This window comes from Numida meleagris, chromosome 4 (genome assembly GCF_002078875.1).
Source record: "Numida meleagris isolate 19003 breed g44 Domestic line chromosome 4, NumMel1.0, whole genome shotgun sequence".
NCBI lineage: Eukaryota > Metazoa > Chordata > Aves > Galliformes > Numididae > Numida > Numida meleagris.
The window spans coordinates 41,594,054-41,612,994 of record NC_034412.1 but is presented as its reverse complement, the minus strand read 5'-3'; the positions used below and the strand labels follow the sequence as shown (position 1 = coordinate 41,612,994).

Genomic DNA, 18,941 nt, shown 5'->3' with positions numbered 1-18,941 from the left:
AGGAAAAAAAAAATTTACTCTGTATTATATGCTAGCCTGAAAAAGAACAAACTATGAATGAAGATGCAGAAACAGGCTTGGAAGAGGAAAACACACAGAGGGCTTCAGTACTAGGAAACCAGCTTTGCTAATGGAATCTTTTTAAGCAAATTTACACTTACAACTACCATCAATGATATAAACTATTCAAAAAAGCTGTGACTCAGCCACATTGAAGAAAAACTGCAGTAACAATACCTAATTTATGTTTTAAGTGATCTCCATTTTGGTAATCACAGGTTGATATAGTGTGTACAATTATGCACTATAGATAAATAGCCTCTTTGGACTAACTTAATTACTTTAATTTGATTAAAGAGTTTTTCTATCTGAGCTCACACTTCAGAATATTTATTAGCTAGTTGAAAATAGCATCACCTCAGCATCTAATCTGCAGAATACAGATTCTTTTGCTTGATACAACTCTCCATACCTCCTCAAGCCATTAACAACACAGCAAAAGGCATACACTGTCAGTTATCCTGGAGTGTATTTATCTCATCTTATTTTGGTTATCTTTCATAAAATGCAATCCACCCAGATAAAAAGTGCCATCTTAGATGCCTAAATCCTACAAGTAAATGTGAAATTAGGAAAAAAAATTTTGCTTGATATGAAGGCTTCTAATAAGGGCTATGTTTTCTTCCTCCACTTCTTGAGTACAGAAATAATGACTTAAAAATGATAATATCAACAATTTTTGATGACAGAGAAATTATAGGAAACATTCAGCAGTGTTCAGTATGCCTTGGTGGTTTCTATTTACGCATTTAGATTTGGATTCTCCTCCTGAAAGCATTTATAAAGAGATAAACAAACAGGCAGCACCAAGGCAGCTGTGACTCCCTGCTAATTCATAGGGTAAGGATGATGGTTTAATGCAGGTGAGCTTTTGACCATGATTCTTGTTTCAGGCTCTGCAACATTCTACAGTGGAGCCATTTCTGAGAATCTTTAGGGTTGCCCTACAACCAACTAAGTTACCACGTTCTACGCTGCTGAAGTTGTTATCCTTCACCTTTCTTAACATTAAAAATGCAAATTAAATATACATTGTATTAGCTGAATAAAACATGAAGATCTCTTGCTCTCTTACAGTAATGCAAAGCAAAGAGCAAAAAATCAATCAAGCAATAAACTTGGTCTTGTTTCCTCTGTGTTCAGAGTTTTAGTGGGAGAAAACAGATTTAATTTGTAGTTGTAGCCATTGAAAGCATCCTGAACGTGAGACTATTGGAAATGAATGAAGGGAGAGGAACAGAGAGAACATTAATTCAGTCTGCAGAACATCTCTTTTTCTACTTGGACATCTGCATTGCATTGTTATAGCCCTGCTTTTTCTAACTGATCACCATCGCATAATGTAGACAGCCCTTCTGAACAGTCCAAATACCAACGCTGTAAACAGACATGAAGGCTGAGCTGCTGGCTGCAAGCAAAGAGAGATGCTGGGGAAAAAACAGCACCATCATTTTCTGTAAACATTCTTATTCATTAAGGAGAAATACTTTCAAATCAGTAAGGATTATCTATAATCCTAAGAGTTAGCTGAAGAAATAATTGCTAATCTGCTTGTATTATTATTATTTCTTTATATAACACTTGAAATAATGAGGATTTTCTGCAACACTAAATGAAATATTTTTGCAAAACTGGAGGATAGTGACCCCATAAATATAGGCCTCTCTCTGTGGTATCAAACATCACAAGCAGAATAATGAAAACCTATCAAGCTGATAAAAAAAATTAGAGGACAGGTTATAATCAGTACCAATCAGTACGATCATTGTATGAGGCAGAGATACAGTGCAGATACACTTGTCCAAATACAAGAAAAAAGAAGAAGCCAAAATGAGTATTTGTGAAAATATTTTAGATCATTCCAAAATTACTATTTGCATAAACTGCTATTTACTTGGATAGACACAATCTGCATGAAATTACAATTGTCCCTAAAAGCTGCTAGTAAGATCACAAGATATTTTGTCTGCAGTGAAATATTATATAGGTTACTTATTCTGCAAAAAATCAAATGCTGTTTAAAACATCATGGTCTATGGTTAGAAAGCTTAAAAAAAAAAAAGAAAATTCCATCTCCAAGAGTCCTAATAAATTTCCTCCTAACCTTCTGCTTCCATCTTCTCCAAAGCAAGTAATGTGTTAATGTACACAAGACTATTAGACAGAAAACAAAACAAAAAATAAAGTCTCCTAAAGCGGAGTACTGACTTTTTGCCTTGGGTGGTCTGTAATTTGAATTCTATAGACTCTAAGTCCATGCAAATTTTTTCTAAAGTAGCTATTTGTAATAACGCATCTTCATGGACAATGACAGAAGAGACCACAGAAAGATCCAGTTAGAAATACTTACTCCGCTTTTAAGTTAAAACCTAACTTAATGCAATTTAATTTTTCTAGGTTCAAAGTAACCTTCACTCCCTTTGGCCCACTGTAGGTATCTTGTTCCTATTCTATATGACCACAGCCCTGCAGATCAGCAGTGAGGAGGCCTACAACAGGGAACCTAGCCAAGCAGCATGTACACTTTCGAAACTTAGTCAAGTCCAGAGCGCAGCATATGGAAAGACAGATCTTAGTTCATTCTCCAAGATGCTGCTTGGAAACAAAAAAGGTGAACTGCATAAAACAGGCCATATAAGTTTACACTTACTTGATTATGCTTTACATTATTCTATGGTGACAGACTAGGTATGAAACCTTACGATTAAATTTAATTCACATATCTGGAGATATGATGAAACAGTTTAAGAAATAATCAAATTGCATACTTTGAGTGAGCTCTAAGAGAGCTGGCAGACATAGAGATAAACATTTCAAAATTTACTTTCATCCCGTATAATCTCGGAATCATATTTAACTTTTCCAAAACTTATGATATTTCCAAAACTTCAGTCTATTCCATCTCAACATATATTCCAGCTGCCAGATGTAATGACTCTGCAAGACAGATACATCTGCCAAATAATTTTTTAGCCAGGTAAAGCTTTAGGAAATGTCTATTTGAAATGCTCAAGTTGCTGCGACAATGATAGGTTTAAAAGGAAGAGATTATTGCTGCATTTTAAGATGACATCATGTATGTTCTTGTAGCCTTGGTAACTACAAGAATTTTATGACACGTTAATATATCCTATATGCACCCAAACTCTATTCTCTCCAAAACTATTCTATTGTCTGAAAGTGTTTTTTTTCTAATGATTAGTGTACTTTTTTCTTTCTGTTTATGAATTGCTATGTTTAAACACCAAAAGTTTATACAGCTGTCTAATTTGAAGAAACATCTTCAAATTCCTGTTATTAACTGAATAATACAAAAACATGTATTTCATTGCTCAATATTCAGCAGAGGTTAGAGGCATCTGTTTCTACTCAACTCCTATTTTGAAAGTTAGAGCTAGATAATTAGTCTTAAATCCTCCATATCCATTTCTGTGATCTATACAGTATTAAAAACATAACTCCCTCCCCTCATGGGAAATAGCTTTTCATCTCTATTAACAGAATTTGAGTCCTCAGTATAAATTGGGGGGGAGAGAAATCTCAGGTTAGTCAGTCATATGAGACTTTAATTATTCAACTCATGACCAGTAAGTGAGTATTTCATGCTTTTCTAAAGGTTTACTTCAAGTTTCAGAAGAACCAGATACACCAATATATTCCAGAACTTGGAATGACGTCACTGACTCTTCTTTCATAACTCTGATCTAGCTGTAGTTGTCTGTGTTCATTGCGGAGAAGTTGGACTAGATGACCTTTAAAGGTCCCCAGGTCCCTTCTAATTCAAATGGTTACATGATTCTAAGATACTTATTTACTACTAAACTCTCCCGACTTAATCAAAAAGTCACTTAAACCTCTTCAAGTAACAACATGCATACACTCCAATATTTACTAAAGCTTTCCAACCCTGCCAAATCTGAACGTTAATTTGTGTATAAAGACTTACATTTCTCCTTTGAAATCAAAATGCAAATAGCCTAATTCATCTCAAGGAATGGACTAACTTACAAAGCTGGATAAAGTGATAATTACCTATATAAGATAATATTCTTTCATTCCATAACTTGCATCTGGATAGCAAGTAGAGGTCTCCTCTGGTGCAGGAGACCTCACCAAAAACTTCATTCAAAAAGCCTTGCTTCTAGCAAGAAGCCTTTTTATGTAAGAGACAATTCTTGCAATGAACCATGCACTGCTTCCCAAATGGCTCCATATCACCATAAAAGTTCAAAATCTGAGGAGGTTACAGGGAAGGAAAACTTCAAGCCACCTGTATTGTGCTACAATCAATAAACACATGTACTTTTCTTTACTCCACTTCTGCATCTTCCAGAAAGCATTACAAAAGCCATCATGAACTTTTTACATTTGCCCTTGATGTATATTTTATCAACACCTAGTATTAACACCGCTGGTTTTAAACACATAGGATATTAAGTCTGATTAGAAAGGCACAAACGAATCTTTAAATGCTACTTTCACATTTTTCTTTTTACCATTCCTCCCTATTTTCCTGTACATCAGTGGCACAGTTCAGCTTGTCAAGTTGTGAGAAAGGAATCTCTGAAAAAAAAAATGATGGCAATTATTGTCCATTTCATTTACTACATTGTTTCTGACGTTTGGTTGGTTGGTTGATTGGCAGACCTTTCTTAAATTGCCCATATTTCAGCTACTTTACTAGGATTTAATCACTTTTGCAGTGTGAAGGTAAACTGACCTGAATTCCAAAAAAAAAAAAAAAATTCTGGTCCAGTGGCTATCACCAAGATCTTGTGCAGTAAGCAAAACATACAAATATAGCACAGTAAACTGATAGTATGCTTTTACTCCATTTCATTTCTATTATTTTCAGCATTAATTTTGAATAAAATCACTATGGAAGACATATTGTTGAGTGCATGGATACTTTACATGCAGTATTTTCCAGCTTGCTACTGTACAGATAATCTCACTGAAGTTTTCAGAAACACTTGTGGAGCCTGCTGCTTCCAAGCATGAGTAACCGTGCTGATTTTCAGAGCTAATTCAAAGCACTGAATTTTGGCTTTTCCATAGCGTTAGCGAAAGTTCTTTACTTTTTAGATGTCTGTACATTCATGTCATAAAAACTGGCTACAAAAAAAAAAAAAAAAAAAAAAAAAAAAAAAAAAAAAACCACTGGCAAATAACCAATGAACAGCCAGAAATAAACAAAAGGAAAAAAAAGATCAATGACTTACCAACAAATTTTAAAATGTTTTCTTAAGGTAGTGTTTTCAGAGTTTGGTTTTACACATGCTCCTATTCTGACTCAAGATCATCATGTTACTCTAACACAACCAAGTTAAGCAAGATATTACTCTGATACCATGCTACACAGGTTTCTCTAGACACTCTCATGCTCTTCAGGGGAAGAAATTTTTACCCCTTGATACACTGAACTCAATGAGCCAGGCACACATAAGAGTATGGTTTTTTGCTCATTATTTGATCCATTAGTGCCAAATTAAAAAGAAGTGATAAATAAGTGAAGATAGATAGAAAATATTGGAAAGGCAAGAAAACCAAGTGGCAGTTATCCTCTTCCTTCATCAATACCCATTTACTTCCTATTCCTTTCATCTGTCAGAGAATCAGGGTTAGCAAAGAATTCAGGAAGAAATTCAATTTCATATATTTTAAGTGGAACTACTGAATCTTTTTACAAGCATTTAAAATGTTTATCTTTTAAGATCATCTCACACTTCTTGATTTCACCCATTAAATACCATATAAACTGTTAGACCAAGGCTTTAACTTTTGGTAGTCAGAACTGTTTTTATACTCTCCACATATTACTATCTCTCTGAAAAGGGCTAACTATCACAAGACCTGGCACTGAGTCACAACTCAGCCCTAAATGCATGAAAACATACATTTTTGAAATAATAATAATAAAAAAGTCACTCAGAAAGTAATGCCTCCAATCTGTTTCCATGGAAATTACAACAGATACCGAGAGCACAATAACACTGTTTGATAGAGCAAATTCCCAGCTACAAGGCTCCAGTTTTCAACAGCCAACACTGATTGATAGTTAGCATTTTTGCCAGTAATGAACAAGAGCCTGCATGCCACACCCATAAAAATTTGCACTAGCAGAAGTGACCCACCATTGCTGTAGCCACTGCTGAAACACACCACCCACCGCCTAATTGTGCTCATATCCACTGTTTGATCTCCATAAATATTCAGCAAGCATTCAAATTCTACTTCCATACCACCAACATTTGTCTCTGATGTCATGGGCCAACATAATGAAATAGGAGGCATTATTTGTGGAGAAGCCATTGTAGCTTCTTGCTTGCTTCCTTTCTTGCACCAGTTCATTAAACAGTGAGATAAACAGAAATTTTTTCCCTGTAACATGAAGCTACAATTTCTGAGCACAGCTCAATGGAACTTTGTGATGACTGAGCCCAGTATATTACAACCCTCCTGACATGAGATAACAGTATGAGAAGCAAAACTTCTATAGATTTTTACTTATTTAATTGCATTTTGTGGCCTCACAATCAGGGAGATTCATTCTGATTTCATAATCTTTTCCAGGAGTCAGAGGGCATGGCCGTGACCTACAGGGACATTTCTGCTTCAAGCAATAACGGAGGAACTACAGCCATATGGAGAAGTCAGAGGTGTCAAGTGCAAAAATGCAGAAACTTCTACAAGTTTCTCTTAAAAGTATGCCCTTAAAATAAACAAAATGAAGACTGGATTTTAAAGAGGGAAAAGCAGTTTCAAAAAGTCTAGTGATCACAAAAACTCACTTTATATTGACGTATGAACAGTATGAGTATTAAAATCCCACAGCAGACATCCTTTCAAAAAAGATAACATGAAAGGTTATGGTTCTTTGATGATTGCTGTTTTAATAAAATACTGTCTAGTTTCCAAATCTGTCCTTGTAGCTGCTCTGATAATTTTTCATAAATTGATATGTAGTCAAAATTAGTTGGTACTGAACAATATAAAGAATCTGAGAGGGAGAACTTCGCTAAAATATAATTAATTTCCACATCTAAGAGAATGACCTTCATAATTCACTTCAGGCTTCACCTCCAGAGTGTCATGGCTCATTTCCTCATTATCAGAATTAGATTTTAAAACACTCTCGTCCTCCATAAAGAACATTTTTCCTCTGATTATGTATATATATAAGTGTATGCTTAAAATTATTTTTGTCACACAAATAGCCAAACATCTCTGACACAAGACAGAATACAGCCTGTGCTCAAAGAGCTACCAGATCACAAAAACAACCACAAAAAAATGTTGTTCTTAAGACAGGAGAAAGCAAAGAAGAGGAAGGAAGGCTCAAAGGGGAGACTAATTATACAATTAATTAACTAAATTAATTACATCGGCTTTTAGATCAACACAAATGTAGATGTACAAATTAAATACTTATCTGCATGCAGTTAGATACATATTTCTACCTGAACTGACAGAGGAAATAAATACTCTGACTTTTGCTTAACTCAGAGAATGTGGGAAAACAGGAGAAAGGAGATTACCTTCACAAAGCAGAAAATAACTGAATACAACAGTTGATAGCTCAGCAGTTGCTACTACACACTGCTAGGCCTGTCTGTGAACATGCATTTCTGGTTTGACAGTGATGATTGACTGCTCAAGTGATTTTGGTGGACAGTGCTTCATGAAAAGACGGGAAGGAAATCTGGATAGGGTGTCCATTACATATTTAAGGAGGCTGTTTTAAGGGGGGGTACTAATAGCCTAGAGTGGTAGCTAAATAATTGGCATCATGGAAGATAAAGCATATCTCATTTGCTTTGTTTCTATACTTATATTCGTTAAAATATCCCAAAAGCCTTCAGGCACAGTGGCTTTAAACATTTAAATGTGCTACAAATATTATTTAATCACATCACAATTTGTATAACTCTCTTAAAAGTAAACTACTAGCAGCATGTCAGAATACATTAACATGGCAGACTGAAGCACAATTTTTATCATATGAAAACATATATTGAGCACTTGTGAACTGCCAGTGGAAACACACACAGTGCAAAACCAGAAATGATCCAATCTCAATTTAAATTATGAGTATCAGAACATCAGCCTATCTAGCTACCCCTATGGTAACGTGAGAAAATTCACTCTGCACTCCAGTATCAAAGGCCATCACACTCGCACAGTTATTTTTTCATTTATTTGATTCACCTTTTGAATAGAGGTTAATAATCTGACTCACAGACACATGCTTTTAAAGCAGAAGTCCGGGAAGGAAGTTCTTCACGCCTATTTAAATTGCTGTCTGTCATTTGAAAGGGGGAAGCTCTCCAATAGAAAGCTCAAAATCTGCCTTAAAAATTAACGTTGAGCCAAAATTTGGCAACTAGCAACAGCCAATGTCATCATTTTTAGGAGAATCACTTTTGCTGTTTTAAAGTTATGAGAGAGCCGGAGGAAAGGGAGACTGCAAAAAGGTAATGGGGTAGGCAAAACAAGCTCCTAAATGCTAGTCCTTTTTTTTTTTGAGTGGTCTACAGAAATATCTCTGGCCATATCGATCAGTCTGAATGCCGTAATGTGGCTGAGCGTAACAGTGGGAAGCTGCTGGGCATCCTGGTCATCTGAAGCAAACTGGTTTCCGTGGAAACACCAGAATTGCTCATTTAAACCACAATAAATACATACAGCCATCATAAACACTGTGTTCAGTGAGTTTTAGGTACTCAGTAAGACAACAAGAATAACAGTAACTACAGATGCCAGGAATTTGCCCTAGTCCACACTGAACAAAGCTTTTTTTTTTTTTTTTTTTTAATTAAAATTCCCCCCCCCCCCCCCCCTTTCCTCAGTTATTCAGAACGCATCCTCTGGAAATGGTTTTTCAACTGCACTAATATCTCTAGTTTAAACTTGATATTTATCCTAAAAGTTTCCGATTTGGCGTCTATGAATGCAAAGGACTGCTGAGATTTGCACCTTTTTCCTGAAACCTTGTTTCTCCCATTGCATAAACTACTCTGGAAAAATCCATTCTTGATGGACTGAGTGATTCTATTTAATAACGTACGTTTACATTTATTTGCATTTGGAGAGGCCAGAGGTTGAGCTTGAACTAAAAGATTGGATCTATCTCCAAGTCTAGCACGACTGCCAGAATTAGCTTTCAAGCTAGAAGCAAAAACAATGGAAGCTGTATTGCAATTAAAGAAAACATTACTACCACAAGAATTCAGAATTAGGAAATGCTTGTGCCCAAAATTCAAAGGCTGGAAAGATGTAGAAGTCTCACAATTACTGTAACAGCTGAAGCAGTATGATGCCTTACTCAAAATAAATCTGATCCTCTTTTACAGTTTGCAGTATGCTCTTGGTAAATTACCTCCAGGCAAAGGAAGGTCACAATAGCTTTGAAACTGTTCCTGAAGATGTGTTAAATATGCGTCCCGCTCCTCCTAAGAGAAGTTTCAATGACATGCCCCTTTCTAGCTCAGGCAGGGCTCACTCGTCCCTTCTCCCTGATCTTCTCCCATGCAACTCTTGTCTTCAAACCACCATGATATTATCACAGTTGTAAAATCTTCTGTTTTCTTAAGATGCCAACATTTGGCGTCCCTGTGGCATATTTCTACAAACTGAAGATCTGACTGATTTTTGCAACACTAGGAGGACTAAAATGAGACAAAAGCCTATGGAAGAGTACCAGGCTTCCCATCCAGCACTTTGGGAAACTAGGCAGTGCCATCACTGCTGCTACACAGTACAAATGCATAGAGGGCAGGAAATTCAAGAGAATTACACCATATGTTTTAAAGTACTGAAGTAATGATGATCCATGCAGTTTGCAACTGCCAACATTTCCAATAGTTTCTGATTTATAATGGAATTTTATATTGCCACTGTAATGCTTCTAATCCTATTTTCTCTAAACATTTTATAGTTCAAATTCTAGCTGAAAATGATTTTTCCCTTTCACTATCAGTAGTATTGTTTTACATCAAAATCCATTTTATTGGGAAGTAAGAATGTGAACCTGAAATAAAATGGAAGGTCAGTGAGGGAGTGCAAACCTGCAAAGGCTTAATCTCAAGATGAACACATACTGGTTAATAAACAGCACTAGGAAGAGTAAGGAATGTGAAGAAATAAGTGACACAAAGTGACAGAAAGTTTAGCAGTCCATGACATCCATGGATTTAAACTGGTTTCTATAGCAATCAACGAAAAAAAAAAACAGGAAAGGACAATCTTATTACATTCACCTAGTCCCAAAGGCCAAAGCAGATGTATCCATAAGGCCGTAATTTCTGACCATAAAACTTTGCTTGAATAAAACCCTGCATGTGACCTTCATACGTATTGCTGCCCTACAAACCTCTGTTACTCTCTACAGCTGAATACCATTTAGTTATGACTCACTGCCTTATTTACTTCACTGATCTCAATAAGCTTTCAAAAGCCATTACAAAGGCTTGAGTTGGTGTTTGTAAGCATACTCTGGTGACTAACCTGAATGACAAAAAGGTTTGTTGTTAAAAAAACAAACAAACAACAACAACAAAAAAAAACACGTAAAATCTATATATGATTGCAATAAGAAAATTTGTCTAATAAAGTGGATTTCAAACAGCATCAGCAAAAATCTATACGTCATTTGTTTTATGCTGCCTATAGAAGAAAGCACTGGATCACTATAGAGATTATTCAAGATAGGTAAAACAGGATATTATCAAGAAAAGTAAAATATGTTGGAAAAGGAGTAGAATAAAAATTTGCAGTACCAAATACAAACAAGACATTAGCCATGGGGTTTAAGAAATTGGCAATGAATCTCTGAGGACCCTATACACATGTTTGGATGTGGGTTCTGCTGAGCTCTGACAGCCCTGCGAATGTTGTGGATGCCCCCAGTACTTCTAACATCTACACGATTCACTCCACAACTCTTAAGTACAGGTAGGAATGGCAGCATGGGGACTGTAGGAACTGTGCTGCCGAAGGAGGCAGATCAGCATGAGCTGAAGTGTTAGCTCTGGTTCAAGATACCAAAGACTCTACTTGCCCTTTGTGAAATTTGAGATCGGAATTAAGGTCAACAATAATACCTTCATCACGAAAAATGCTTTCCCTCAGATATGAATAAACCAGTACTGCAGTAATACGACTGGAAAACAGAAGACAAGGGAGACAAGAGAATCATTAGCAGTGGATTGAAACCTAGTGATCTATCCAGCAGAGTAACTCAGCTGAGAATCCCTACAAAATGCATATTTCACATGAGCCCATCAGAAGCCACATGATCATATTATTAATGACAAGTTAAGAATTGCAGGTAGTAGCAGCCCCTGAATCATAACATTTAGGTTTAATTATTAGCATACAGAAGTAAGCACAAGAGTAATAAAAATGAGAGTTATGAAAATGTAGTGATTTACTGACAAATGAGAGAAGTGATGTATTTAGTTTGAAAAAAATCCCTGTAAAAGCTAAAAAATAAACAACAAAACAACCCAGTTCATTAAAAAGAAATATAGAAGCATGCCACCTTCCAAAAATAATTACATTTTAAGTATATTGTAGAATGCCTATCCCAGACCTATTTAAATACTGCTGTAAATTCAAGCCTCACAAGAAGGGAAGTCTATACTATTATACTATATGTTTTATGATTGCCACTATTATGGATCGTAATTCCCTGTTTCATAGTGCTTACCAGTATTAACTTGCTGCCAAGCAATAACTGGCTATCACTACTTCCCTCAATATCTACACATAGAAAACAGTAGTTCCTGCTTTCCCTTCATAGCACCCAACTTCAGCACAATGTAAAAAAAGGCAGACATGATATTGTTTCTTTCTTGCTCACACCAGTGTGCAAACATTTTCAGACCTTAACTGAAAAAAAGAACGTTACAAATGTTGTGAAGTGTTTTGTTGTGAAGGAAGAGAGGAAACAAAATGCTGCACTGTCTGCGTCCATTGATATATACACATTTCAGCAGCTAGATGGCAGCTACCCTGATCTGGACTGGGATGTGCCATCTACTTGTCTCAGCCATTCTTCTTGGCCACATTCCTTTGCAAACGCATGCCTATCCTGCTGCAGCTTTGTGCGCTGGCCATGCAATTCCCTGATCCTCAACCTGACTGCTCTGATCTTACTTTCCCCACAGCAGTCCTCCCTGTTCTGACTGCATCCTGATGGAGTGTCCATACTGCCCTATAATGCTGACATGTCAACACAAGTCACGCTATAAAATTGCACACATCACACTCACTGTTGCTCCTTTCTGACACAGCATAAACCAAAGGGGAGGAAAATTTCCCTAACTTAAAGAAAATCAGTTTCTTCTCCTATATCTGTGCTCCATCACATGTCTATAAATCATCCCTGAGGGCACTTCAAGTGATATTATGGGGCATGTCATTCACTGCTCTGCTGGGATAAAACTACTCAGCTTTGCCATATAGTTTCATCGGCCCAATCAGATCTGTTAATGAGATGCCCTAAGGTACAAATGGAAGACATTTTAGGGCACCATAATAATTTATACAAACAGATTCATAGAGAAGAACAGTAAGTACTGTGGTCCAGCCAGTCCAATCAAATTAATTATCTTTACATCCAAAAATCAATACAAATTATCTGAGTGCTCCTGTTTACTTTGTTCGGAAGTCACTTGCTAATGTCGCTAATAAAATTAAATAAATGATAGAAATAATGCATGTGGTCCATGAGTGGATCATTATTAAAAATACATTTGTAAATATCTTCTCTGCAAATTAAGTCTCATTTTGTCAGTTCTTCACTCATGACTTCCTGGTTTTTGAAAATCAGAACCTGAGCCAAGTTTGTAAGAACTTTTCCTAATGACTAGAAATGGTATATTTCAGACAAACTTAGGTGAATTTTAAGTTTTCAGTCTTTAATGATTTAAATGATCATTTTGCCAAACATTAAAATCTTTTTTATTTTTATAGGGTGCTTTAAAGTTTCAACAACATGGAAAACAAAAGTCAAAGCCATAAAAACTAGCTATTATCAGTTCAAATAAAGCAAATTTCAGGCAGTTTACCACAATATAATTTTTGTACTCTAGGCTGTATTTGCTAGGAGAGGACATGATACCTTCTATTGATATCAGCATTTCAGCATTGCTATGCTGCTTAAGGAAAAAATACACTGGCATGAAAATAGCATACTGAATACCATACAAGTTTAATACCAGGAAGATTTGCCTCATTATGTTACCTCTTTTATATACTGAATGTATAAGTCTGAGTGTTTAGGTGTTTATGGTATTGCTAAGCATATTATTACTCATCTAAGATCTGTGCCTTTTTTGCTTACAAACTAGTCTCAATCTTTCTGCTCTTCTCACCCCACAACCACCACCAAGGTTTAAGGTATGAAATCTGTGGTAAAGTTACAGAGATCCTCTTCCCTTCTATTAATGTTTGTAAGAAATCCAATTATTAACAGGATACAAGTGATGTAAAGATGTGGAGAAAAGGGAAAAGGAAGAAACCTGGTGTAAAGTAATTGAAACATGACAGTGCAACCTATGTATATATTCAATTACAACTAATTAAAAGCAAATATTAACTGTACAAAAATAGAGTGATGAACAAATTTCCACAGATAAATGAATGCCAAATGTGAAACTGTTGTTCTTCCCTAAAATTATATAAGGCTTTGCTGGCCATGTAGCTGTATTCAACCATGCATTTACAAGAAACAGTTTTTATTAGCAAACACTTTCTTAACTCATCAATATCACAGCAGACCTCTTCCCCTGGACACATGGTATTAAAACTTCTGTCAAATTGACTCCATTCACTTTTCAGGTACTGACTTTATTATTAAAAAAAAAACAAAAGACAAACGCAACTGTTTTTTTTTTTTTTTTAAATGAGTAATTGAACATTGAAGTATGAGGCAATTAACTCCTTTGACATGCTTTAGCTTTCTAAACTCTCCTTTTTTCTTTAATTAAGAACTAAATATTTTTTCCATAAAACTCAGTTCTGTGAAATAATTAGCAACTCCTCAGACTCATTGATATAGGAAACTGTTAAGCATCAGCATTAATTGGTGTTAATCAAAGAGCATCACTTAACATTATTCATCCCGGACCGACTGGAAAAAAAGTTTAAATACTAACAGCAAAGAAAGTTTCTAAAAAGGCTGACCTCACTTTGCCATTTCCCAACCCTCTGGATTCTACACCTATCTAATAGCTTTCATGTCTATCTTTTCAAATTGAAATAGATGGAATTGATTCAGATTGAATTAATCTCAAAGTCACAGCCTATTACCTACCTACCCACTTTGTAATGCTTCCCACTATACTCATTTATCCATTGCTTACACCATTTAAAGTAAACTAAAAATTCCTAAAATTTCATAAATTAAGTATTCTATTGACAAGTGTATATATATATATATATATATATATAAATATGGGGTACCTTTCTATTAACACTGTGTTGTCAATAGTCCATTGAAAACAAAGAGTTATTTAACTTTTAACTTCACAGGTATTACAGCAACTGTTTGAAAACCAGCTGCATAAATCTTCAATAAAACTTAACTGTTAATCTAGAGTGGCCAATGAGGATATATAAAGCCATCAACTTTTTTTTTTTAAACTCAAGTTTAATAATACACCTACAATAAATGTATGCTCTGCAACTCAGAAAGAGATTACAGTGCTAGAATATCAAGGAAATACAAACACTTAGGAATTCAAATCCATACATCGAACAACTTTGTATAGCTGTCTTTCCAGACAATTGCTCAGTCACACCAGCTCAAGAGGGATTTCAAATATTGAATCCTGCTATAATCTTACTGCTATCACAAGAGCCCAAAGCAGCATCCTTATCTCTTGTGCCATAATTGGGAAACTGCAAAGGATGGAGTGAGTACAAAATCATGTTGGACACGGGTGACTCTCTGAGTCATCAGGTTATCTCTAATCCTTCCTATAAAACAGGTAACTTTTTCAAGTGCATGTGCTAAAAGGTTAGACACACAGCAGCCTATATTATCCAACTAAGTAAGGTGGTATTCTCATGAAATGAAACCAAGAAATAGTACTTTATGACCTCTTAATACTACCTGCTTGACAACAACGTCAAAACAGCCTGAAAAAAAGAGAGAAGATGAAGGCTAACTGACGTACCATTTTTCAATAGTTTTTACAGCAAAACACATAAAAGCTGAAGTTTACAGCCTGAAGTCTCTAGACCAGCACAAACCATACCAGCTAAATTCAAAACCAAAGGCAGTATTTGATATTCTGGGGAAAAAGAAGCAAAAAATAATAATAAAAAACAACTAGATCCTACCTTCTTGAACTGCCTGAAATGGATTGTTGCCATCCACAAATGTCACTGAACATGTAATTTTCTCTGTTTGTAAGATTTCATCATTCTGGTTGAGATCAGCAACTGCCATTCGAAAAACTTCCTCATCTTTTTTAGCAGATTCGTCAAAAATTGCCCCTGGGAAAAAAAGAAAAAGAACAAAGAAAAAAAGAAAAATGAGGTTGCACATTTCACTTAAATTTCAAAGCATTAATCATAACCACTCAAATCATATTTTATGCTGTAACTTTGCCCCTTTGCTCACTCCTGATGAGCAGTTCTCAAAACACAGAACCCAGAAGCTACATCAAAATATAGAGATTTTCTTCATTTTAATATAATTTAGGGCAGAAACTAAAGACAAGCATTTACTCCAGCTAGAAATAGTGGGGATCTTTGTTTAGATACAAAAGAAATCAGCTGTAGAGAAATGCAGCCAAGAAATAAGAACTAATTACCTTTCCAAAAGTGTTATTTAATACACAGAATAACCAAAATGGGGTAGGTTATCAGTTGCACATTATATTTAGTGACTATTAAAAGAAAAATAAAAAAGAAATGAAGTTCAAATGAGGTGAGAATAAGCCTAAAATTGTAGCAGAGCTGGGAAAATGAGTTAGAATTGTCAACCATGATCAATAGACAGGTCAGCAGCTGATAAACTATTTCAGGTCTAATTCCTATCAGATTTGTAAAAGAACTACTCCAGCTAACTATCTGTCAGTAAATTAAGTTGAATTGGTTAACTGAAGTTATTTCTCCCTGTACGAATATGTCAGAAAGTGACTGTTCTGCCTTTACCTAAAACCTTCAAGCAGAGCAACTTCAACAGGAAACCATTAAACACAGGAGGAGTTGGCGGGGTAAAGCCTTCCAAATCTTGCACAGCCAATTCTTCAGGTATATTGAAAAAGAACTCCCAGGCTACAGGGTGTAGTTTTTCACTTTCTTTAATCTATGTTACTTTTAGCATCACCAATTTTGTATTATTTTACATTAATTTCTTATATTAACTATTTAAGCAGAGATGGCTCAAATCACAGTATGACAGTCCTATGAAGAATGTTTTATTGTTTAAAGCCTCAAATTGGGTCTGTGAGGCATTCAAGCACCTCTAAGTCTTTCATTTTCATGGATTAAAGTGACAAAAGGGATGCTTCAAAAGCAAACTTTTGAAAATTGTACCTATTTTATGAAATTTCTTAAGTTTTCATGTTTATTTATTCTTGAGCATCCACTGTCAACACAAAAACTGAACTAAGACGGTGTATGCGATGAGGTAGCCAAAGGGTACATATAATACTGATTACTGATAATCTCAAAATCTGCAATGGTGTGCAAAAAGATTGATTTACAGGCAATGGCTACTCTAAGAGAAGTTAACTTCATATGCATTATTTATCATATTTTTTCCACTGACCTCCAACACCCATCTCCCTGCCAGCACCACTCATTCTACACATGAGCATCTCTTCATACAATCTGACCGCTTTGACTCAAACATTTTCCTCCCGAAGCTGCTGCCATCTGCAACAGCTGTTCTTTACCTCTCCACCTCATTCACCTGTCATCTCTGTGCAAATCTCAGTTGAAAAGATTCATTTTTCTCCCTTGCTTCTATTTCCCCCTTTTTTTTTAAATTTAGCTCCATAAAGCAAAGCCTCACACAGCTGAGAAAACACTTGGTATGCAAGATGCCTCAAACTATAGCTTCTCCAAGAAGAGGATTATTTTTGTATGCAAGTAAAATTTAAAGGTACAGGAGACTTCACCTAGTGGAATATCCTAAAACGTATTTCTGTTTCTAACCTCAGAAAACAATGTGTTTTTTTGTTTTGTTTTGTTTTTAAACTGAAATTACTTGTGCTTGTATTCTTGTTTCTGCTGTTCTTGTTTGTTATTGTTTTTGTGTTTGTTTTCTGAAGGTTTTTTTGGGGAGGACTGCTTTTTTTTTTGGCTTTTTTTTTTTTTTTTGTGGAGGGAGCATATGCCTATACTGATGATGACTACACAACACAGTCATGTTTATTGCTAATAAACATTTGAAGGAATAATTGTACATGGTTATTAAGTAATTCTACAGCAAATGCCACAGTGGAAGGAAGTGAACATGCACCTATTGTACGCACACAGGGCAGTTGTTGACTCCACTGCCAACACCATGGCAAAACAAAGACTTCCCAGCCAAATCCATAGAGTACAGTTTCTTATTCTATAGTTGAGAAGTGTTGCCTTAAGCCTGTCTTTGTTCCCACAAACCTGGTAACTTACTGAGCAGTGGATACAGAGAAATCCAAGTTATCTAGAGTTGCTTCTGCAAGAGCTATCACAAAAATCCCCCTCAGACTCACAGCCGGGCCACTGGTCAGCAGAGAACTGCTCCCAAAACAGTGTTTTCATCAATGCTGCATCAAGTTTCTCAGAATCCTTCTAATTTCTTTCAGACATGGCTGCTCCTGATAAACTATGTTTTTTCTCTCATTTCTCAGCCTGAAGCACCTTCACAAATGTATTCTTCCTTGCTACAGTACAACTGCTCCAGTTTTGTACTGACTGTTATACAGTCAACTGGCTCCATTTACCAGACGCAAATTTCAGAAGTTCCCTAAACAACCCTGCATCTGATGTATTAAACAAGCTAGCTTAAAGAAATAAGATATGCACGCTTTAGTTTATATCTTCATAGGTAAAACAAATACATATATAAAAGGATTGTAAAAATGCATGGCAGCAATAAATTCTGCTTGAGCAACCTAGCCCAGATTCCTTTAGAAATTAAGGTTTTATCCATTATAAGATCTAATTTAATTATACAAAAATCCTTTTGAGATACGCTAAAGACAACGCTGTTCCTTTCAGGTGATGTCACTGTACAATGCCATGTGCATTCAGCTTAAAATGGTGAGAACAAATTTTATCTCATAATTGATTATTCAAGTTTCTTTAATTTTTGTTCTCAGATAAACTGGTAAAACTCAAAGCAGCATCTGAAGCAGTTTCAAATTGTTCCTATTCTTATATCCACGCTTGTAAATCCAAAGGTTTCTTTCAACTGTGTGTCTACACAACAATCAATATTATGCAATTTATTAATTTTTGTTAGCTTTCCTAAATAAAACTCATTTAAATGAAAACATAAAGGTATTTTTGGTTTGCAGTAACATTGCTGAAATATTTTCCATTTTCTGTGGTTTCGGGAATCGTCCTCTGGTTAATAGAAGAGAATTTTCTGATATTAATTGGATCTATAAGAGTTTTTACAGATAGCAATAAATACAGCCCTAAACTACTTTCCTTGGTGAGACTCGACATCATGCTGAAGCTTGGAACTTTATTCTTTCCAACACATTTTTTTAACCAACTCAAACAAACAAAACAAAAGGTACTAAAGTATATCACACTTCAAAATGACTTCTACATATTTTCTCCTTTCCTCACATAGAGCTGCAAAGTGACAAAACTGGAATGACCACAGACTTGTTTGAACTGTGTTTCCAAAGCAAACCCTTTCA

The 18,941-nt window shown here is 35.5% G+C and overlaps 1 protein-coding gene across 1 annotated transcript in view; it reads right to left on the bottom strand.

The window, feature by feature from the left end:
* Positions 1 to 18,941, bottom strand: part of GRID2 (glutamate ionotropic receptor delta type subunit 2) — a 695,511-nt gene that overhangs the window by 535,013 nt on the left and 141,557 nt on the right. Inside the window, exon 2 of the mRNA XM_021396235.1 lies at positions 15,412 to 15,567. Within this exon, the coding sequence (XP_021251910.1) occupies positions 15,412 to 15,567 (156 nt within the window). The remainder of the gene's footprint in view (positions 1 to 15,411; positions 15,568 to 18,941) is intronic.